Source organism: Saimiri boliviensis, chromosome 11 (genome assembly GCF_048565385.1).
Source record: "Saimiri boliviensis isolate mSaiBol1 chromosome 11, mSaiBol1.pri, whole genome shotgun sequence".
In the NCBI taxonomy this organism is placed as follows: Eukaryota; Metazoa; Chordata; class Mammalia; order Primates; family Cebidae; genus Saimiri; species Saimiri boliviensis.
The window spans coordinates 5,025,771-5,045,686 of record NC_133459.1 but is presented as its reverse complement, the minus strand read 5'-3'; the positions used below and the strand labels follow the sequence as shown (position 1 = coordinate 5,045,686).

At 57.1% G+C, this 19,916-nt stretch overlaps 1 protein-coding gene across 5 annotated transcripts in view; it reads left to right on the top strand.

The window, feature by feature from the left end:
- CHD5 (chromodomain helicase DNA binding protein 5) overlaps nt 1-19,916 on the top strand; it is a 76,947-nt gene that overhangs the window by 20,785 nt on the left and 36,246 nt on the right. For 4 of the 5 annotated variants that reach the window (XM_039474449.2, XM_039474450.2, XM_039474447.2 and 1 more), the window contains exons 4-15: nt 2,970-3,088; nt 4,219-4,457; nt 6,560-6,684; nt 8,243-8,369; nt 9,550-9,716; nt 9,888-10,109; nt 12,055-12,261; nt 12,498-12,709; nt 15,284-15,415; nt 15,508-15,616; nt 16,815-17,006; nt 17,093-17,293. In XM_039474449.2, the coding sequence (XP_039330383.1) occupies nt 2,970-3,088; nt 4,219-4,457; nt 6,560-6,684; nt 8,243-8,369; nt 9,550-9,716; nt 9,888-10,109; nt 12,055-12,261; nt 12,498-12,709; nt 15,284-15,415; nt 15,508-15,616; nt 16,815-17,006; nt 17,093-17,293 (2,052 nt within the window). Of the gene's footprint in view, nt 1-2,969; nt 3,089-4,218; nt 4,458-6,559; nt 6,685-8,242; nt 8,370-9,549; nt 9,717-9,887; nt 10,110-12,054; nt 12,262-12,497; nt 12,710-15,283; nt 15,416-15,507; nt 15,617-16,814; nt 17,007-17,092; nt 17,294-19,916 lie in introns of those variants that run through there. The other variant, XM_010350281.3, reaches the window with a different exon arrangement.

The following is a 19,916-nucleotide window of genomic DNA, read 5'->3' as shown; positions in this document are numbered from 1 at the left end:
GAGGTGCTCCGGAGTCTCCGAAGCTGCACTGTGGGGCTCCCTGGGGAGGGGGAGAGGCCAAGGGTGAGGCTGGTGGACAGGCAGTGGATGAATGACAGTACGCTTGCTCCCTTTGTTCTTTTATGAGACACCAAGGCTTAGTTTGGGCTGGCTGTGAATTTAAAGATAAATGCTCTGTAAATATTAGTAGAGCTGCTGTTGGGTGAGGCAGAAATCATGAATGTGCAAGACTGTAGTTGGGAGGTGCCGAAGGAGGAGTGGCTCTTCCTGGTGGTGTCCTGACACCCGGGGTGATTCTGTGAGTCAGTGGGGTGTTGTGAGTCACCGGAGACTGATAATCGCCGTGAGGCTGACAGTTCTGAAAGCTTCACGTAAGGGAGTGACTCAGGGTCACCCCGTAACAGTATCATCCCCTCGCTCACCTGCTGCTCCACTGTCCTGGGTGAGGTCCAAGAGGCCCAAGTGCCATCAGGAATGGCTGTGTGTGTCCATGGGGGCAATTCAGCCGCGGAGGGGGCCCTGTGTGGGGACTTCCCTGAGCTGTCGCAGAACGGGAGTCAAGAATGGGTTCTGGAGCCCTCCTGCAGCCTGCACCGGCTGGTTCTGGCAGCCTTCTGTTGCAGGAGCAGAAGCCCAGCTCCGAGGCATAGGCGGTGGAGGGATGTGTAGGATCAGGGCCCTGAGAACTGAGAGGCAAGGGGCCTCGGGGCTGTGGGACCCAGTGGTGTTATCGGGGGCTGTTTCTTTGCATCTTTCACTCTGCCTCTGCTGTGTCAGTGCTGGGCTCGGACCAGGCACCCTCGTGGCTGGCACTGGCATGGCTGAGAAAGGGTGCAGCAGCAGCTCGGGGCATCTTGGCCCCTCCAGCAGGAGGGAGAGCAGGCCTCTTCTGTCCAGGTGTGCAAGCAGGAGACCAGCATTCCCCCTGACTGGACTGGCTTAAGACATGACTGGCCTGACCAGAGACTTTGGCCTAGGGGTGGTGTGTGTGCTGATTGGCTTAATGTATCAGGTTGGGTGGGGGCAGCTCAGGGCTGCCTGGAAGAAGTGGGGAGGAAGGCAAGTAGGTTGGGTGCTAACAATTGCTAGCACATTTTGACACGCCCTGTTCCAAGTCCAAACTCCTGCATGAATTCATTCTGTTCCGCAAGGCAGGTGGTACCATTATCTCCATTTATAGATGGGGAAACTGAGGCAGGAAAGTACAGTAACTTGTCCACCTCTTACCACTGGTATGTGGCAGAGCCAGGATTAGAACCAGCCCATGCCCATAGCCAGCACCTCCCTTTCTGAGCCCAGCAAGCCTGTGTGGCCTGGTCACCTGGTCACCTGACCCTGGGCTAGCTCTCCTGAGAACTCACTGTGCCCCTGGGATGTCCCCCCACCCCAGGCCTCAGCAGTTGTTGGACTCTCTCAGGGCTCTGCCCCCAGCTGGGTGCACTTTCCTTTCACTGGAACCTGGCAGTGGCCTGCTCTTTGCAGGGGCTGACCCGGCTGTACCTGGGCACCCTGGGGAGGCCTCAGGTCTTTTTTTTTTTTTTTTTGAGATGGAGTCTTGCTCTGTCACCCCGACTGGGGTGCAGTGGTGTGATCTTGGCTCACTGCAACCTCTGCCTCCTGAGTTCAAGTGATTCTCCTGCCTCAGGCTCCCAAAAAGCTGGGATTACAGGCGTGCACCACCATGCCCAGCTACTTTTTGTATTTTACTAGAGACGGTTTTCACCATGTTGTCGAGGCTGGTCTGAAACTCCTGACCTCAAGTGATCTGTCTGCCCTGGCCTCCCAAAGCGTTAGGATTACAGACATGAGCCACTGCCCCTTGTCTGGAGGCCTCATGTTTTTCTTTCTTTTCCTTTTTCTTTTTTTGAAACAGAGTCTCACTCTTTTTTTTTTTTTTTTTTTTTGAGACGGAGTTTCGCTCTTGTTACCCAGGCTGGGTATCTCGGCTCACCGCAACCTCCGCCTCCTGGGTTCAGGCAATTCTCCTGCCTCAGCCTCCTGAGTAGCTGGGATTACAGGCACGCGCCACCACGCCCAGCTAATTTTTTTGGATTTTTTTAGTAGAGACGGGGTTTCACCATGTTGACCAGGATGGTCTTGATCTCTTGACCTCGTGATCCACCCGCCTCGGCCTCCCAAAGTGCTGGGATTACAGGCTTGAGCCACTGCGCCCGGCCGAGAGTCTCACTCTTGTTGTCCAGGCTGGAGTGCAATGGCATGATCTCGGCTCACTGCAACCTCTGCCTCCTGGGTTCAAGTGATTCTCCCACCTCAGCCTCCCGAGTAGCTGGGATTACAGGCATGCGCACCATGTCCCGCTAATTTTTGTATTTTTAGTAGAGACAAAGTTTCTTCATGTTGGTCAGGCTGGTCTTGAACTCCTGACCTCAGGTGATCCACCTGCCTCGGCCTCCCAAAGTGTTGGGATTACAGGTGTGAACCAATGTGCCCAGCTGCCTCATGTCTTTCTGCAGGGCTTAGGCAGCCCTGTAGCCCTGCACCCTCATCAGGGCCATCTTCAGGCCACTGTGCTGTCCTGTGGCCCAAAATGCATTTATTTCCTCCCAGAGGGAGAGCTCTGTTGTCTTGCTCTGGCGACCTGAGGCCAGTTGGGCAGCCCTATCTCAAGATGGGGGCCTGGTCTCGGGCATCTAGTCTCCTTTCCCACAACTGGCTGGTTTTTCTTTCTGGAGGTTCTGGGCATGCACATGACCTCTCCCCAAACCCCGAATTGAACCCTTGGCCTGCACCCTCATGAGCGCACATCTGAGGCTCAGTACAGATCGGGGGCTTGGGGGCTTGGGGGCGTGAACGGGTTTCCTAGGGTGGGTGAGGACAGTCCGGGTACATTGCAGGCATGTCCCCTGCTCTTTCCCCTATGCCGAAGCCTCCTAGGCAGAGGCCCTGGGGATGGGGGTGCAGGTTAGAAGGCCCCCCAACAGCTCTAGCTCTGGCCTGGGTCTCTGCAGGAGCCCAAGTCCTCAGGGCAGCTCATGGCCGAGTGGGGCCTGGACGACGTGGACTACCTGTTCTCGGAGGAGGACTACCACACGCTGACCAACTACAAGGCCTTCAGCCAGTTCCTCAGGTGGGCCGGGGCCAGGGCTGCTCTCGAGGCCTGCACACCCCCTGGGTGCCACCAAGTCGGGAGGGAGGCAGAGGAATGCAGCCGGGGTTCCTGGGGTAGGGGTGGGCTCTCTCAGACGGACTCAGCAACCTGGGGGAGCTGGAGGGAGGAGCAGGACCCCCTCATGCCAACAGACCGCTGGGCCTCCCCTTGCAGGGCCTGGCCCTGGGCCCTCGAGTCTCTTCCCCTTGGGGAAGGCGGTTCCAGTCTTTCCTGGGGCGTCTTTCACCACCATGGCCTCTCAGCTCTGGTAGGGGTGGGATGGAGACTCTGAGGCCACTGCGGCCCCTCAAGTCTTTCTTTTTTTTTTTTTGAGACAGAGTTTCGCTCTTGTCACCCAGGCTGGAGTGCAATGGCGCGATCTCGGCTCACCGCAACCTCCGCCTCCTGGGTTCAGGCAATTCTCCTGCCTCAGCCTCCTGAGTAGCTGGGATTACAGGCACGCACCACCGTGCCCAGCTAATTTTTTGTATTTTTAGTAGAGACGGGGTTTCACCACGTTGACCAGGATGGTCTCGATCTCTTGACCTCGTGATCCACCCGCCTCGGCCTCCCAAAGTGCTGGGATTACAGGCTTGAGCCACCGCGCCCGGCTCAAGTCTTTTTTTTTTTTGAGGCGGACTCTTCCTCTGTCACCAAGGCTGGATGGAGTGCAGTGGTGCGATCTCGGCTCACTACAACCTCCGCCTCCTGGGTTCAAGCGATTCTCCTGCCTCAGCCTCCTGAGTAGCTGGGATTACAGGCACGCCCCACCACGCCCAACTAAGTTTTGTTTTTTAGAGACGCGGTTCACCGTGTTGGTCAGGCTTGTCCTGAACTCCTGACCTCGTGATCTGCCCGTCTTGGCCTCCCAAAGTGCTGGGATTACAGGAGTGAGCCACCATGCCTGGCTGGTCCCTCAATTCTTGCAGTGCCTGAAGACCCAATGAGAAAATAGCCAACTGCGTGGACAGGAAGCTGGGGTGCTTTGTGGGTGGGCTGTGGTCAGTTTCTCTAATCAGGAACCCAGGGCTCTGCCACAGCGTGGCAGAGGGGTGGGCCCTGCCAGGGGTTGGGTGGGCTCCTCATCCCACCTGCCTCTCCCCACACAGGCCACTCATCGCCAAGAAGAACCCGAAGATCCCCATGTCCAAAATGATGACTGTCCTGGGTGCCAAGTGGCGGGAGTTCAGCGCCAACAACCCCTTCAAGGGTAGCTCGGCGGCAGCAGCGGCGGCGGCGGTGGCTGCGGCTGTAGAGACCGTCACCATCTCCCCTCCGCTAGCCGTCAGCCCCCTGCAGGCGCCCCAGCCTGTGCCTATCCGCAAGGCCAAGACCAAGGAGGGCAAGGGTGAGGCTGGGGGTGGGTGGGCACCCAGTCCCGCTGGGAAGAGGCCCCCCTCAGACACTGTGGGAGAAGCCATGGGGCAGACCTGGGCACAGGGGGCGACTGGGGCAGATCCTGACGGCGGGAGGGGGGCGGCTGGGGCAGACCTGGGCAGGCAGACCCAGGCAGGGAACGGAGGCTGGCTGCTCCTGATTCAGGGCTCTGTGCCCTGACCTTTGATTGATGGGTCCTTTCTCAGCAGTGAGGCAGCATGGTCGCCTCTGTTGTGCCTGCCTACCTTTCGGGGCCGGTGGAGAAGCAGAGACAGTGATGTGGGCAGAGGTTTGGGAGGTTTGAGCCTGGCCAGCCAGGAGGTCCCTTCGACGGGGCCTGGAGGGAGTGCGGAAACAGAGGTGCGCAGATTGGAGCCGCTTCAGCCCTGGGCTTCTGGGAGTTGGCAGGCGCTTGGGGTTGAGGCTGTGCCATTCCTGGGGAGGAGGAGGCCCCAGTTGAGCCTGTCTCTCTCTCTTCTCTGCACACCCACTGTGTGCAGGGTGGTTCTCCAGGCCCTAGGCCCTGCCCCTCCAGCTTTAGGATCTGGGAAGCAGGCATGAGCTGGAGCAGGGACTGGGCACGGCCAGGTCTGGCTTCCCAAGGAGGCTGTTCTGGGACAGGCCTGGAAGGAGGTCAGACCCAAATTCTGCCTCAGTGGCAGGGCGTCTGGGTGGGGAGGGTGGGGGCAGCAGAGGCCCCCTGTGACTTGCAGGCCGTGGGGAGAGAGCTTTCTGGGTAGGGGTTTCCGGCTTCTTGGAGGTTGGGGACATTAATCTCCCCAGGGCTGTCAGTCACCAGCAACTCAGCTCGGGTGCCCTGATTCGGGTGTTTTTTTTTTGACAGACTTTTGCTCTGTCATCCAGGCTGGAGTGCAGTGGCATGATCTCTGCTCACTGTGACCTCCATCTCCTGGGTTCAAGCAATTCTCCTGCCTCAGCCTCCTGAGTAGCTGGGATTACATGTGTGCACCACCACACCTGGCTAATTTTTTGTACTTTTAGTGGAGACGGGGTTTTGCCATGTTGGCCAAGCTGGTCTCGAACTCCCGACCTCAGGTGATCCTCCTACCTTGGCCTCCCAGAATACTGAGATTGCAGGCGTGAGCCATTGCATCCGGCTAATTTGGGTTTGGATGGAAGGGGCTGAGGTGGCTTTGGGGATCCCTTCTTTCAGCCCCAGGGAGCTTTGGTTTCTGGGGGTTGTGTCTGGTACCATCATGCCAAGTCTCTGAAGGAAGCCTGGTGGGTGAAATGACAGAGGTCAGAGCCTGTTCCCTGTCCTGCTGCATCCGTCTGGGCCACCGGGATCTCAAAAGGGCCTGCCTTGTTTTCTCATTTCTTCTCGGGCTCCAGCTGCTGAGCTATCGATTCCTTGAGCTGCTTATTCAGAGCTTGGAAAATTGAAATAGATTTTCCGAGGTGCCACAGAGGGTACAGCTGGACTTCTTGCTCCATGTCCCTGTGTGTGGTGTGGCCAGAAGAGGGCCTGGGGAGAGGCCGCCTCTGTGGCACATGCATCCCTGCCTCCAGGCCCCCCTTCCTTCCTGGGTCATTACTCCAGGTAGCTATTGCCCTGTGGCCAGCTCCAGAAAAGCAGCCTTCACCTGCTGGCCCTTGCTGGGGTTAACTGGCAGAGGTGGCGCGGTCTTGGGTGGGACCAGCATTGTCTGTCGGGCAGGCGGAAAAAGGGCTTTTGGCTCCAGGACGTCCTAGGCATAGATCACAGGTGGGCGGCTGTGCCTTCAGCGGCTCTGCTGGCTGTGGGGGCTTGCTAGTGCCTCCTTTTGGTGGGTGGGGACAGTACAGGGGCTCCTCCCAAGAGGCCACATTTCTGTGGGTCATGGATGAGGGGCAGCAGAGCCGCCTCTGGTCAGAGCTGTTGTCTGGTTTTTGCCTCACTTGCTGTGTGATTCGAGGGGTCCAACCTCTCCAAGCCTCAGGCATCTCATCTGAAATGGGGTGATGGTAGAAATGACCCTTTCCTTATTGGGTAACTGAGAGCTCAGTGAGATGATGGCAGGAAGCAGCCCTCGGTGGTGGCAGTGGTTGGCTATGGTCACTGATGTTTTTCAGGGCCTGGAGTGAGGAAGAAGATCAAAGGTTCCAAAGATGGGAAGAAAAAGGGCAAAGGGAAAAAGATGGCCGGGCTCAAGTTCCGCTTTGGAGGGATCGGCAACAAGAGAAAGAAAGGCTCCTCGGTGAGTGTGTGTGTGTGTGTTTGTGTGTGTGCATGTGTGCTAGTGTGCGTGTGCGCATGTGTGCTCGTTTGCATGTGCATGTTTGTGTGTGTGCTTGTGTGTGCACGTGTGTGTGCATGTGTGCGTGTGTGCTTGTGTGTGCACAGGTTTGTGTGCATGTGTGCTTGTGTGTGCACAGGTTTGTGCGCATGTGTGCTAGTGTGTGTGTGCACATGTGTGCTTGTGTACATGTGCATGTGTGCGTGTGTGCTTGTGTGTGTGCACGTGTGTGTGCTTGTGTGTGTGCACAGGTTTGTGTGCATGTGTGCTAGTGTGTGTGTGCACATGTGTGCTCGTGTGCATGTGCATGTGTGCACGTGTGTGTGTGCTTGTATGTGCGTTTGCATGCATGTGTGTCTGCACATGAGCATGCAGGGGCCAAGGGGGGCCTTCAGGTCCTTATGAACTAGCTGAGGCAGGTGCTACCCTCCTCCACTTTCCTTCTGTCCTACATACAGGCATGCTGGGGCTCAGTTTCTCCGTTTGTGTGCTTAGAGGTTTAGACTGAATCCTTCCAAGGGCCCTTTTAGCTTGGACTCTGGGCAGGAGCGCCCCCCTGGCTCACCCTCCTGAGCTGGGAGCTCAGTCCTGGCTCCTGTTGTCCACAGCGCAGCCCCATTTGGGCAGTAGGTGGAGGAATCTGTCCTGGTGGGGCCTGGCCGCTGCCGTCTCCTCTCATGGGGAGTGGCTGCATGGGAGCTGGAGCCTGGAGAAGTGGCATGTGGGCATCAGGCTGGCCGGAGCCCCAGTTATCTACCCCTGTCCTCAGGGCGAGCTCTGGGCCCAGGCTCAGATGCTAAGCCCAGGTCTCACTCAGCCTTGGGGCCCCCCTTTCGCTGTGAGTGTGGGGGGCATTTGCACTCCTCAACCCCATGGGTAGCTGCCTCCCTTGCTCACCCCAGCCCCACTTGGGTGGAGTTGGAAGCTCTTTCCCTGGTCCTTGGCAGAAGCCAGTGTCAGGTCTGGAGGGGAGCCTGGAGAGAAGGATTGGCTCGCCCTGGAGCTGACGGTCCAGTTCAGTTTAGCAGGTATTTGCTGAGCACCTACTGTGTGCCAGGCCCTCTGCTGAGCTGTGGTGGGCCCTGGTCCTGTGGCACTTGTCACCTGGCAGGCATGTTCGCCTGTGATGTACTAGTCAGACGGGACAGGCCAGACCTGGCACACAGGCAGCCGCAATAGGTCCAGTAAAGGAGAGATCTGGGAAGACTCCTTGGAGGAGGTGTCCCTAGGGCTGCCTCTTGAAGGATGTTTAGGAGTTTGGCAGGACAGAGGGCAGGGCTTGGGGAGCTGTTCGGAGGTGGAAATTGTGGGGAGTGTCTGATGCTGGAGAGGGTGGTAGGACATCAGGCTGGACGAGTGGGCTGTAATGTGAGGTTTTCAGCTGTGTGGGGGGCTGAGGTGAATCACAGGGAGCACTGTGTCTCCGGAGCCCCTTCTGTGCTTTGTCCCACCCCACACTGCCAAGGCCAGTGTAGCCTCATGAGGCCCTGGGATCACAGGACCCTGTCCTCCCCTGCAGAGTGAAGAAGACGAGAGGGAAGAGTCGGACTTCGACAGTGCCAGCATCCACAGTGCCTCCGTGCGCTCCGAGTGCTCTGCAGCCCTGGGCAAGAAGAGCAAGAGGAGGCGCAAGAAGAAGAGGAGTAGTAGGACTCCCCTTCCGGAGGGCTCTTCTTTGCCGGGTGGATGTAGCGGGGCACAAGTAGAACCCCGTCTGGAGGGTTCTCGGCCTGCCGGGTGGATGTGCGGGGCATGGAACCTCCCTGTGGGAAGCAGGGGAAGGGCATCCTCCTGCCTTGGCCAGGTGGGGCCCGTGTTTCCCACACAACCCTGGTGTCTGCTGTCTGGGGAGGGGCATCCTGTCCCAGTGAGGAAAGAAGAAGGAACCTATGGTGGGAGCTATCCCAGGGCATTTGCATTAGCAGGTGTGGTGACTGGGGAGGAAAGTACTTCGTCCCATCGCCACCCTCCCATTCAGTCACCCCCACCCACTTAACACCCATCTGTCCCCTCACCCCCTTCCCATCCCTCCCTCCCCCTCCTTTCCTCAGTCACTTCCTTTTATCCATCCATCATCCATCCATAATCCATTTGTCCATTCGTCACGCATTTGTCCATCCATTCATCCACCCATCTCTCCATCCATCCATCCATCCATTTGTTCATCCATCATCCATTTGTCTGTCCATCTATCCATTCCATTTGTTCATCCATCCATCCATCCATCCTCCATCCATTCTTTTGTCATCTGTCCATCCATCCATTTGTCCACCCATCCATCCATCCATCCATCCATTCATCTTTCTACCCATCCACCTCCTACCCTTCCTTCCTTCCTTCCCTTTTATCCATTTGCTATCTCCTCACTCTTTTTTTTTTTTTTTTTTTTTTGAGACGGAGTTTCGCTCTTGTTACCCAGGCTGGAGTGCAATGGCGCGATCTCGGCTCACCGCAGCCTCCGCCTCCTGGGTTCAGGCAATTCTCCTGCCTCAGCCTCCTGAGTAGCTCGGATTACAGGCATGTGCCACCATGCCCAGCTACTTTTTTGTATTTTTAGTAGAGACGGGGTTTCACCATATTGACTAGGATGGTCTCGATCTCTTGACCTCGTGATCCACCCGCCTCAGCCTCCCAAAGTGCTGGGATTACAGGCTTGAGCCACCGCGCCCGGCTTCCTCACTCTTTTACTACCTCAACCATCAGTCCATCCACCCACCCACCTATCCATCCACCATCTGTTAGACATCTACTGTGTGCCTGTCTGGCCTGGGGTGGTGCAGGTGGTTGTGTGCTGGGAGTTCCATGACTGCCCCTCCCTCACCCTAGTTGATGATGGTGACGGCTATGAGACGGACCACCAGGATTACTGTGAGGTGTGCCAGCAGGGTGGGGAGATCATCCTGTGCGACACCTGCCCACGGGCCTACCATCTCGTGTGCCTGGACCCAGAGCTGGAGAAGGCTCCCGAGGGCAAGTGGAGCTGCCCGCACTGTGTAAGCCCTGACAGAGCCCCGGGCTGGGGGCGAGGCCGTGCCTGCTCCCACACCCCTGTGTTCCCTTGTGGGGGCAGAATGCCGAGAGGTGCTGTGGGGGAGGGAGGGAGTTGGGGCCCTGGTGGAGGGGGTACCCGGTCCAGCGTGCCTCCACCTGGCCTCCTCCCCCAGGAGAAGGAGGGGATCCAGTGGGAGCCGAAGGACGACGACGACGAAGAGGAGGAGGGCGGCTGCGAGGAGGAGGAGGACGACCACATGGAGTTCTGCCGCGTGTGCAAGGACGGGGGCGAGCTGCTCTGCTGCGACGCCTGCCCTTCCTCCTACCACCTGCACTGCCTCAACCCGCCGCTGCCCGAGATCCCAAACGGTGAATGGCTCTGCCCGCGCTGTACTGTGAGTGTTCCGCCGGCTCCGCGCCCGACGCCCCGCCCCACCCCAGGAACAGGCCCCGCCCCCAGAGGAAGGCCCGCCCTTCTCGATAGGCCCCGCCCCCGCCGGCTCCGGCCACGCCCCGGTAGCCGATCCCACAAAACCCCGCCCGCGCCGCTGAGACCCTGCCGGTTCTAAGCGCTCCACCCCACCCCCTCGCTGCTCCGCCTCTGACTCCCCTAGAGACGGGAGGCTGGCATGTTAGGAAAAGGCAGACAGGTGTGGTGATCATGCCAACACCACACCACTGTTCAGTGACCACGTGCTCTGCAAGGGCTCCACATCCATCACAGTGCCCTTTAACATTACTGGGTGTTCTGGCACCAGGCATTTTATTACTTCCTTTTTAGATGAGAAAACTGAGGCTCAGGGAAGCAGAGTGACCTGCCTAAGGCCACGCAGGGGCAGAACTGTCCACTCAGATTCAGGTCCCTGAGCCACCCCAGCCCAGACCTGGCTCCTGTTCCGAGGCCAGGGTAGGGAGAGGGTAGGAGGCTTTTAGGGCCCGAGTCTCAGTTTCTGCAGGAAGAAGGGCACCCCCATCCCTCGATCCCCAATCACAGTAGACGTTGAAAGGCCCCTTGCTCTGAGCTGTCTGCCCTGCCCGCCGCAGTGCCGGATACCCACCCCTCAGGTCCTGGGCTGTGCTGCAGTTAGCCCTGCGCCGTCCCATGTGATCTGGGCTTGTGTTGTGTGTGTGTGTATGTGTGTGCGTGCATCTGTGCACATGCCTGTTCGTCTCTGTGTAGGGGCCTGGGGAGGACCCTGTGACTGATGGAAGGCCCTGGGGATGGGAGGGAGGCAGGAGTGAGTTCCTCCAGCTTCTTCTGTGCGGGGTTGGGATGGAGGTGGGAGGGTCCATGGCCTGGATGGGAAAGGTCCCCTCTTCCACTTTCTCTAGAGCCAGTGGAGGAGCCTCCCACCTCCTCTTCCTCCTCTGCCTCTCGGCCTTTGCTGTCACCAAGGCCAAAGGGAGGCTTGCTGTGTGGTATACATTGCACCTCCAGCATGTGAGGAGGTACCACAATCCTGGTAGGTGGAGGAAGGGGTGGGCCATTGCAAAGATGAGAAAGCAGACTCAGGAGGCTTGGACGAGTTTCTGAGGACAGGCAGTAGCACAGCTGGGACCTGCTGTCCCCAACAGAGCTGTCTCCCTGAATCTGTCACCCCCGACCCTGTCTAGCCAGGCTCAGCGCTACCTCCTGGGAGGGCCGAGGCTGCTCCCATGCCTCTCAGGGCACAGATGGTGGGGTTTGTGGCTGTTGCGTTTCTCGCCTTTGCCAGCCAGCAGCTCACTGTCACCCTAGCATCTGTCAGGGCCCCTGCAGTGTGTCTCTGGGCTGCCAGCGACCGGGCCTCATTGTCCCAGCCCACACACACCTGCTTGGTGCAGCCCTGCCCCGGGTGAGGGATGGTGAATGTGGCTGCCGTGTCCTTGAGCTCCAGGCATAGGGCTCATGATCCCTGGGTGCTGTGGGTTGCGCAATGATGTGACCTCTTTTCAGGAGGCAATGGGCAGACCTAAGATAGGGAAGTCCAGAATCTCAGCTTCTGCTCCCTCCTCTGCTGTCCCTTGCTGAGTGGGCCTCAGTTTCCCCCTTTGCCCTATGCACGTGGCAATCTCACTGACCCTGGCCCAGATATTCTGGGTGCTGATAAGTTCACCATTGAGTGAAAGGGCTGCGTGGACTCACAGACCCGCACTGCTCCTGTCCTGCTTGTGTCCTGCATGCATGGCCCACGCGGCTCCCGAGGACGGTTGGTTGTCATGGTGTCACTGTGGTGCTGTTCTGACTTGGGGATGGCGCCACTGATGGGAGGGAGGCTGCATGGCAGCCTGTTGTCATGGGAGCCTCAGGGTGGGGCCCTGCAGCTGAGCCCCACCTTGGGGACCCTTCTCTGTCCACAGTGCCCCCCACTGAAGGGCAAGGTCCAGCGGATTCTACACTGGAGGTGGACGGAGCCCCCTGCCCCCTTCATGGTGGGGCTGCCGGGGCCTGACGTGGAACCCAGCCTCCCTCCACCCAAGCCCCTGGAGGGCATCCCCGAGAGAGAATTCTTTGTCAAGTGGGCAGGGCTGTCCTACTGGCACTGCTCCTGGGTGAAGGAGCTACAGGTGAGTGCCAGACAGGGTGGCTGGGCCAAGGCCCATGACCTGGTGAGCCCTGGACCCTCCTGGCGGGAAGAGGTGAAGCGCCTCTGACTGAGAGGTGCTGCTGGGAGTCGGGGAACTGCTGAGGGGGAGGATTGTGTTGCCTGGGACCTGGGCTGGGGCTAGGGGAGGCTGGGTAGGGAGATGCAGGGGGCCACGGCCCCTCTCCCTTCTGTGACTTGTGCCCCCTCTGTGAGCAGCTGGAGCTGTACCACACGGTGATGTATCGCAACTACCAAAGAAAGAATGACATGGACGAGCCGCCACCCTTTGACTACGGCTCTGGGGACGAGGACGGCAAGAGTGAGAAGAGGAAGAACAAGGACCCCCTCTATGCCAAGATGGAGGAGCGCTTCTACCGCTATGGCATCAAGGCAGAGTGGATGATGATTCACCGAGTCCTGAACCATAGGTGTGTGCCTGCAGACGGCCACCCTGCCCATTGCTGGGGCCAGGCTGCGTCAGCTCCTTTGCCGTGTACAATGGGTGCAGGGCAGGGCTCCAGCGTCCTTGCTTTGGGGCTGCCATGCAGAACCACAGGTGGGCATGGCAGGGGCACAAGGAAGGGGCCCAGGGCTCCTGCTGCTGGTGATCTGCCTGACCTGCTGAAGGGGCTGTCCCGTGCACGTCGGCACACTCATACCCCCGTGTTCACACCCTTGGTGGGTCGGGACTCTCATGCTGGGTTAGTGCTTGATATCAGCAGGAGGGTTCTAGGATGCGGGAGGCCTGAGGTGTGGTGGGTTTGTCCACATTTCCCCCACGTTTGTAACAGCAGCTGGCACTACTGAGCAAGCCTACCCTAGGAGGCAGATGTCTTATTTTCACCTCTGTTTTACTGATGTGAGAATAGGCAGAATCACACAGCCATGGGGCGGAGCTGGGATTTGAACCCCATGCTTTCTGATGGTGGGACCTACTTTCTTTTTTCTTTTTTTTTTTTTTTTGAGACGGAGTTTCGCTCTTGTTACCCAGGCTGGAGTGCAATGGCGCGATCTCGGCTCACCGCAACCTCCGCCTCCTGGGTTCAAGCAATTCTCCTGCCTCAGCCTCCTGAGTAGCTGGGATTACAGGCATGCGCCACCACACCCAGCTAGTTTTTTGTATTTTTAGTAGAGACGGGGTTTCACTATGTTGACCAGGATGGTCTCGATCTCTCGACCTCGTGATCCACCCGCCTTGGCCTCCCAAAGTGCTAGGATTACAGGCTTGAGCCACCGCGCCTGGCCGGGACCTACTTTCTTAACCCCTGCAGCACCTGCCAGGGCCCCAGCAGCAAGTCTTCCTGGAGCAGTGTGGACATTTCGTGGGACGCCTTAGCAATCAGAGTCTGCTGCAGGGAGCCTGAGGCAGGAGGCCTGTGGGCCTTGGTTTTGATTTGGTGGATGGGGGAACTCCTGCTGATTCTTGTTTAGGTGCTTGAGAACTGGTGGTGGCTGACAGATGGGCCATGGGTGGGACCCAGAGTACCTGCTGTGTGGTGGCAGCTTGGAGCTTGCCCTTCCCACCCGGGTGACCCTGTGGCCTCTGACTTTAAGGGGCTTAGGATCTGGTGGCCTCTGCCACTCAGTGCTTCTGGCTTCAGGCAGCTGTTGGGCAGAGCAGGGGTTCAGAGCCTCAGCCAGATGTTCAGATTTCAATCCTGGCTCTTGACTACTGGGCTTTGAGGCCCTTGTGGGGAACAGGCCGGTGTGAGGATGATGGGAGCTTGCCCAAGGCTGGCTGTAGGCGATCTTCAGTAGGGGGGTGTGGAATTTTAACAAGTTTCCTCCTTAAGCTCTGGGACCCCCTCTTTTCCTCCTCATTCCTCCTGAGAATGGCCCTTCAAGCGTCAGCTCCAATGGGAACCTGAGCCCAGCAGTAAACTGGCCCACGGTTTTCTACCTTTACTAAATTGCATGCTAAAAATATACATGGTAATTTTTCTCTCTGCCCCAAAGTGGGACAGGTGAACTCCCCCCAGATTTATTCCTGCAATCTGCAAAACAATCAATTATGTATTGGAAAACAAACAAATAGCGGTTTCCATGGTAACTGGGGATTGGTCTTTCTCTTGGCTCACCGAAACCTCCGCCTCTCGGGTTCAAGCAATTCTCCGGCCTCAGCCTCCCGAGTAGCTGGGACTACAGGCATGCACCAGCACACCCAGCTAATTTTTGTGTTTTCAGTAGAGACGGAGTTTCACCATGTTGGCCAGGATGGTCTCGATCTCTTGACCTTGTTATTTGCCTGCTTTGGCCTCCCAAAATGCTGGCATTACAGGCATGAGCCACCGCGCCCAGTCTGGTCTTTTTCTTAATGGCCCCAGGCCCGCAGCAGCCACTTCTCACCTGGTCTGTGCGCCTGGGCACTGTGTGTCGGGATCCATGCCCTGCCCCAGCCCTGCAGCACTCCTCTGGCCTGGTTGCCTTAGCCTGGGTGGGGTGGGAGGCCCTGAGGCCCCTCCCAGTGGCCAGAATCAAGCTGTGTGCTGCTGGGCTTGGTCACTGGGTCCCTGTGTCCCCGGAAGAGAGTGCCTCACCTGCAGGAATTGCATCCTTATCTGCTTTGCAGAGACGGCTCCTCACCCTACATGGGCACTGCAGGAGTCCTCTGGGTATTTTAAGTTAGAAAACTGATTCCAGGAGCAGGAAGAGAACTTTCTAACTTAGAAATGCACAACTCCCGTGAAAAGCCAGAGCCCGTGCCAAACGGGATTCATCCCTGCCACAGAGGCTACAAAGGATGCTGGAGGCTGGCTCGCTGCTCCTCCGTTATCGGCTTCAATGTCCCTCTCAGTCTCTGTCGTATCCCCCTCTCATTCACTGTGTGGCCTCAGGCAAGCTGCCACGCCTCCCTGGAGCTTCTGCCCTAGTACCCTCCTCCTGGCTGGGCCTGGGATCTGAGGGCACCCTGGGTGAGCGGCTCTGCATCCTGGGAGGTGCCCTTCATCAAACCCGTGTGCTGGCCACTGCCCTGAGCAACACATCTGTTCACTGTGTCGCAGCTTTGACAAAAAGGGGGATGTGCACTACCTGATCAAGTGGAAAGACCTGCCCTACGACCAGTGCACCTGGGAGATTGACGACATCGACATCCCCTACTACGACAACCTCAAGCAGGCCTACTGGGGCCACAGGTGGGCCTCGGGGATCCGGCTGCTGGGCACGGGCTGCTGGGGCCTGCTCCTGGGCTGCGCCCTGCTCACCTGCATCCAATGCTTTTTCCCAGGGAGCTGATGCTGGGAGAAGACAGCAGGCTGCCCAAGAGGCTGCTCAAGAAGGGCAAGAAGCTGAGGGATGACAAGCAGGAGAAGCCTCCGGACACGCCCATCGTCGATGTGAGTGGGGAGGGCGGGGCAGCAATGGGTGGAGTTGCCGGGGCTTGCCCACCCCAGACTTGAACGAGCAGTGGGGCTGTGTTCTCAAAAGGACGTTTTCTTGGGTCCTCATGGCTTATGCCCATGTAGGCTAGGACAGCCGGAAGGTCCCTCCTAGTACCGCAGCAGACACGCTACTTACACACGACTCTCAGCTGGGAGAAGACCCAGGGCAACTCACTCAGCAGAGCTCCCCGGGTGTCCGCTCGTGCCTGGCCCTGGGTTGGCCTCAGTAGAAGAGGGGCAGTGAGCCCTGGGCAGCCGTTGCAGAAGACACATTGTCTTCTAGGGGCCTGTGGCAGGTATCCACAGAACTCGGAGGGCCTGGCCTGGGACTATCCCGTGCCTGTCAGATGCTGGGGAAAGGCGGGTGGGTCTGGTCCATGGGGAGGACTGCATGGGGGCCATGACCTTGAGCAGTATCAAGAGGCAAAGGGGCCAGGCACGGTGGCTCACGCCCGTCATCCCAGCACTGTGAGGGGTGGGAGGACCGCTTGAACCCCGAAGTTTGAGGCAACATAGTGAGATCCCACCTCTGCAAAAAATTAAAAAATTAGCCAAGCATGGTGGTGTTCTTGTGGTCCCAGATACTAGGGAGGCTGAAGTAGGAGAATCCCTTGAGCCCAGGAAATTGAGGCTGCAGTGAGCCATGATCAGGGCAGTGCACTCCAGCCTGGGCAACAGAGACTCTGTCTCAAAAAAAAAAAAAAAAAAAAAAAGCAAAGGTCTGGATCATTCTGGGGTCATTGAGAGTGCCCCAGATAGACATTCGTTTTCGTTGTCCACCCAACGAATAGTGAAGAAGTGACCACGTGTCCCAGGCCCTGTATGGGGCTCTAGAGGAGGCAGTGAACAGGACCAAGGTGGCGACGACAGCCTGGGCTCAAAGTCAGAGAATTCAGCAGTTGGGAAATTTCCCTAAGAATGAGAAGTACAGGGCCGCCAAGGGAGGACATTGTGGGAACACTTCAGCCGGGGTGGGAGTCAGGGAGAGCTTCCTGGAGGAAGAGGCATTCCATCCAAGATATGAGGAGTTAGAAAGATAGGGAAGAGTGGGAAGAGTGTTCCAGGCAGAAGGAATTGTACGTGCGGAGGCCTCTAGGGTGGACTCTGGTGGCCCAGGATCTGGGGCGTGTCTGAACCGCTGCCTCTCCTGCAGCCCACGGTCAAGTTCGACAAGCAGCCGTGGTACATCGACTCCACAGGCGGCACGCTGCACCCGTACCAGCTGGAGGGCCTCAACTGGCTGCGCTTCTCCTGGGCTCAGGGCACTGACACCATCCTGGCCGATGAGATGGGTTTGGGCAAGACGGTGCAGACCATCGTGTTCCTCTACTCCCTGTACAAGGAGGTGGGCAGGTGGGGTGGGTGGCCAGGAGGTGGGGGCCGGTCCTGGCCGAGGGCGGGTGGTCTCACGGCATTGGCCCCTCTCTCCAGGGCCATTCCAAGGGGCCCTACCTGGTGAGTGCACCCCTCTCCACCATCATCAACTGGGAACGCGAGTTTGAGATGTGGGCGCCCGACTTCTACGTGGTCACCTACACGGGGGACAAGGAAAGCCGCTCTGTGATCCGGGAGAACGAGTTTTCCTTTGAGGACAATGCCATTCGGAGTGGGAAGAAGGTGTTCCGCATGAAGGTGGGGGCTCGTCATCCCTGGGAGGACGGTAGGGAGGCCCCGGGTCTGATTCGGGGACCACAGGTGCCCTGCACTCCTTTGGGGTCCCTCAGCCCGGGAGGGCTGCTGAGGCTGGCAAGCTCTGAAGGGCTTGTCCTAGAGACAGAATTACCACTGTGTCAGTTTTCTGGGGCTCTTGTAACAAGTGTCACAAATGGAGTGGCTTCAAACAGCAGAAATGCATTCTGTCACAGTTCTGGAGGGTCTTCTGCCTCTGAAGGCTGCAGGGGAGGACTCTTCCTTCCTCCTTCCAGCTCCCTGGTGGCAGCAGACGTTCATTGGCCTGCAGCTGTGTCACGTCAGTTTCTGCCTCTGTTAGCAATGGAATTTTCCCCTTCGTGTCTAGAATTTTCCCTCTCTTGTCCTAGAAAGACATCATTCATACTGGGTTTACGGCCCACCCCAATCCATTATGACCTCATCTTAGCTAATTATTATTTTATTTATGTATTTATTTTTCTGAGACAGGATGTCAGTGTGTTACCCAGGCTGGAGTGCAGTGGGACCATCTCGACTCACTGTAATCTCCCCCTCCCGGGTTCAGGTGATTCTCCCACCTCAGCCTTACGAGTAGCTGGGTCTTCAGGAGTGCACCATCATGCCTGGCTAATTTTTGTATTTTTTGGTAGAGACAGGTTTCACCATGTTGGTCAGGTTGGTCTTGAACTCCTGACCTCAAATGATCTGCCCTTCTCAGCCTCCCAGAGCGCTGGGATTAAAGGAGTGAGCCACCGCACCTGGCTCCAATTAGTTATTATTATCTCACTCTGTCGCCCAGGCTGGCGTGCAGTATGGCAGGATCTCAGGTTACTGCAACCTCCGCCTCCAGGTTCAAGCAATTCCCATGCCTCAGCTTTTAGAGTGGCTGGGACTACAGGCATGTGCCACCATGCCCAGCAATTTTTTTGTATTTTAATAGAGACATTTGGTTTCCTTGTCCTCCACACCACCCTTCTCCTCCACACATGACCCATGTTGTCCAGGCTGGTCTCGAACTCCTGAGCTTAGGCGGTCTGCCTGCGTCAGCTTCCCAAAGTGTTAGGTTTACAGGCGTCAGCCACCGTGCCCAGCCTGAGCCTCTACATTTCTAAACACTCTCCACATTGAGGAGCAAGGACTTGCAGCCGTTGGCCCCTGGAAAAGATGAGTGCTGTGGCCTTGGGGGCTGGTGGACCCTCTCGCAGGCCCTTGGACTTTCCTGTGTCGGCTTTCTCTACTGTCTCCTGGCAGTTGTGGCAATTAGGAGGTGCTTGGAAACTGCTGAATGAGTGAATGAATCCGTGATCCCACAGGTGACTTTGTAGATGGATGAGCCCCTGGATCAGTTAGACACAAAAACAACCTCTGCTGAGCCCACACCGGGCTCCTGCTGTGTGCCAAGCACTTCGCTGACTTGGCTTTTCTGTTGTATTTACTATTTAATTATTTTATTGTTAAAAGTTGTGGTTAAAAAAATACATGATGTGAGCCGGGCGCAGTGGCTCAAGCCTGTAATCCCAGCACTTTGGGAGGCCGAGGCGGGTGGATCACAAGGTCAACAGATGGAGACCATCCTGGTCAACATGGTGAAACCCCGTCTTTACTAAAAATACAAAAAATTAGCTGGGCATGGTGGCGCGTGCCTGTAATCCCAGCTACTCAGGAGGCTGAGGCAGGAGAATTGCCTGAACCCAGGAGGCGGAGGTTGCGGTGAGCCGAGATCGCGCCATTGCACTCCAGCCTGGGTAACAAGAGCGAAACTCCGTCTCAAAAAAAAAAAAATACATGATGTAAAATTGACCTTTTTAACCATTTTTAAGAGGACAGTTGAGCCGGGTGTGGTGGTATATACCTGTAGTCCTGGCTACTTGGGAGGCTGAGGCAAGAGGATTGCTTGAGCCCAGGAGTTTGAGGCTGTAGTGCACTATGATTGTGTCTGTGAACAGCCATTATACTCTTGCCTGGGCAACATAGTGAGACTCTGTCTCTTAAAAAAAAACAAAAACAAAAAACATCCAGGCGTGGTGGCTCATGCCCGTAATTCCAGCACTTTGGGAGGCTGAGGCAGGCAGATCACCTGAGATCAGGAGTTTGAGACCAGCCTGGCCAACACGGTGAAACCCCATCTGTACTAAAAATACAAAAATTAGCTGGGTGTGGTGGCGCAAGCCTGTAATCGCAGCTACTCAGGACGCTGAGGCAGGAGAATTGCTTGAACCTGGGAGGTGGAAGTTGCAGTGAGCTGAGATTGCGTCATTGCACTCCAGCCTGGGTGACAAGAGCGAAACTCTGTCTCAGCAAAACAAAACAAAACAAAACAACCCAACCAGAAAAAAAAAAAAAGTTCAATAGTGTTAAGTACATTCACATTTTTTTTTCTTAAACAATAACTCCGGAGAATATACCAAGTAACATTCACATTAATTTTTTTTTTTTTTTTTTTGAGACGGAGTTTCGCTCTTGTTACCCAGGCTGGAGTGCAATGGCGCGATCTCGGCTCACCGCAACCTCCGCCTCCTGAGTTCAGGCAATTCTCCTGCCTCAGCCTCCTGAGTAGCTGGAATTATAGGCACGCGCCACCATGCCCAGCTAATTTTTTGTATTT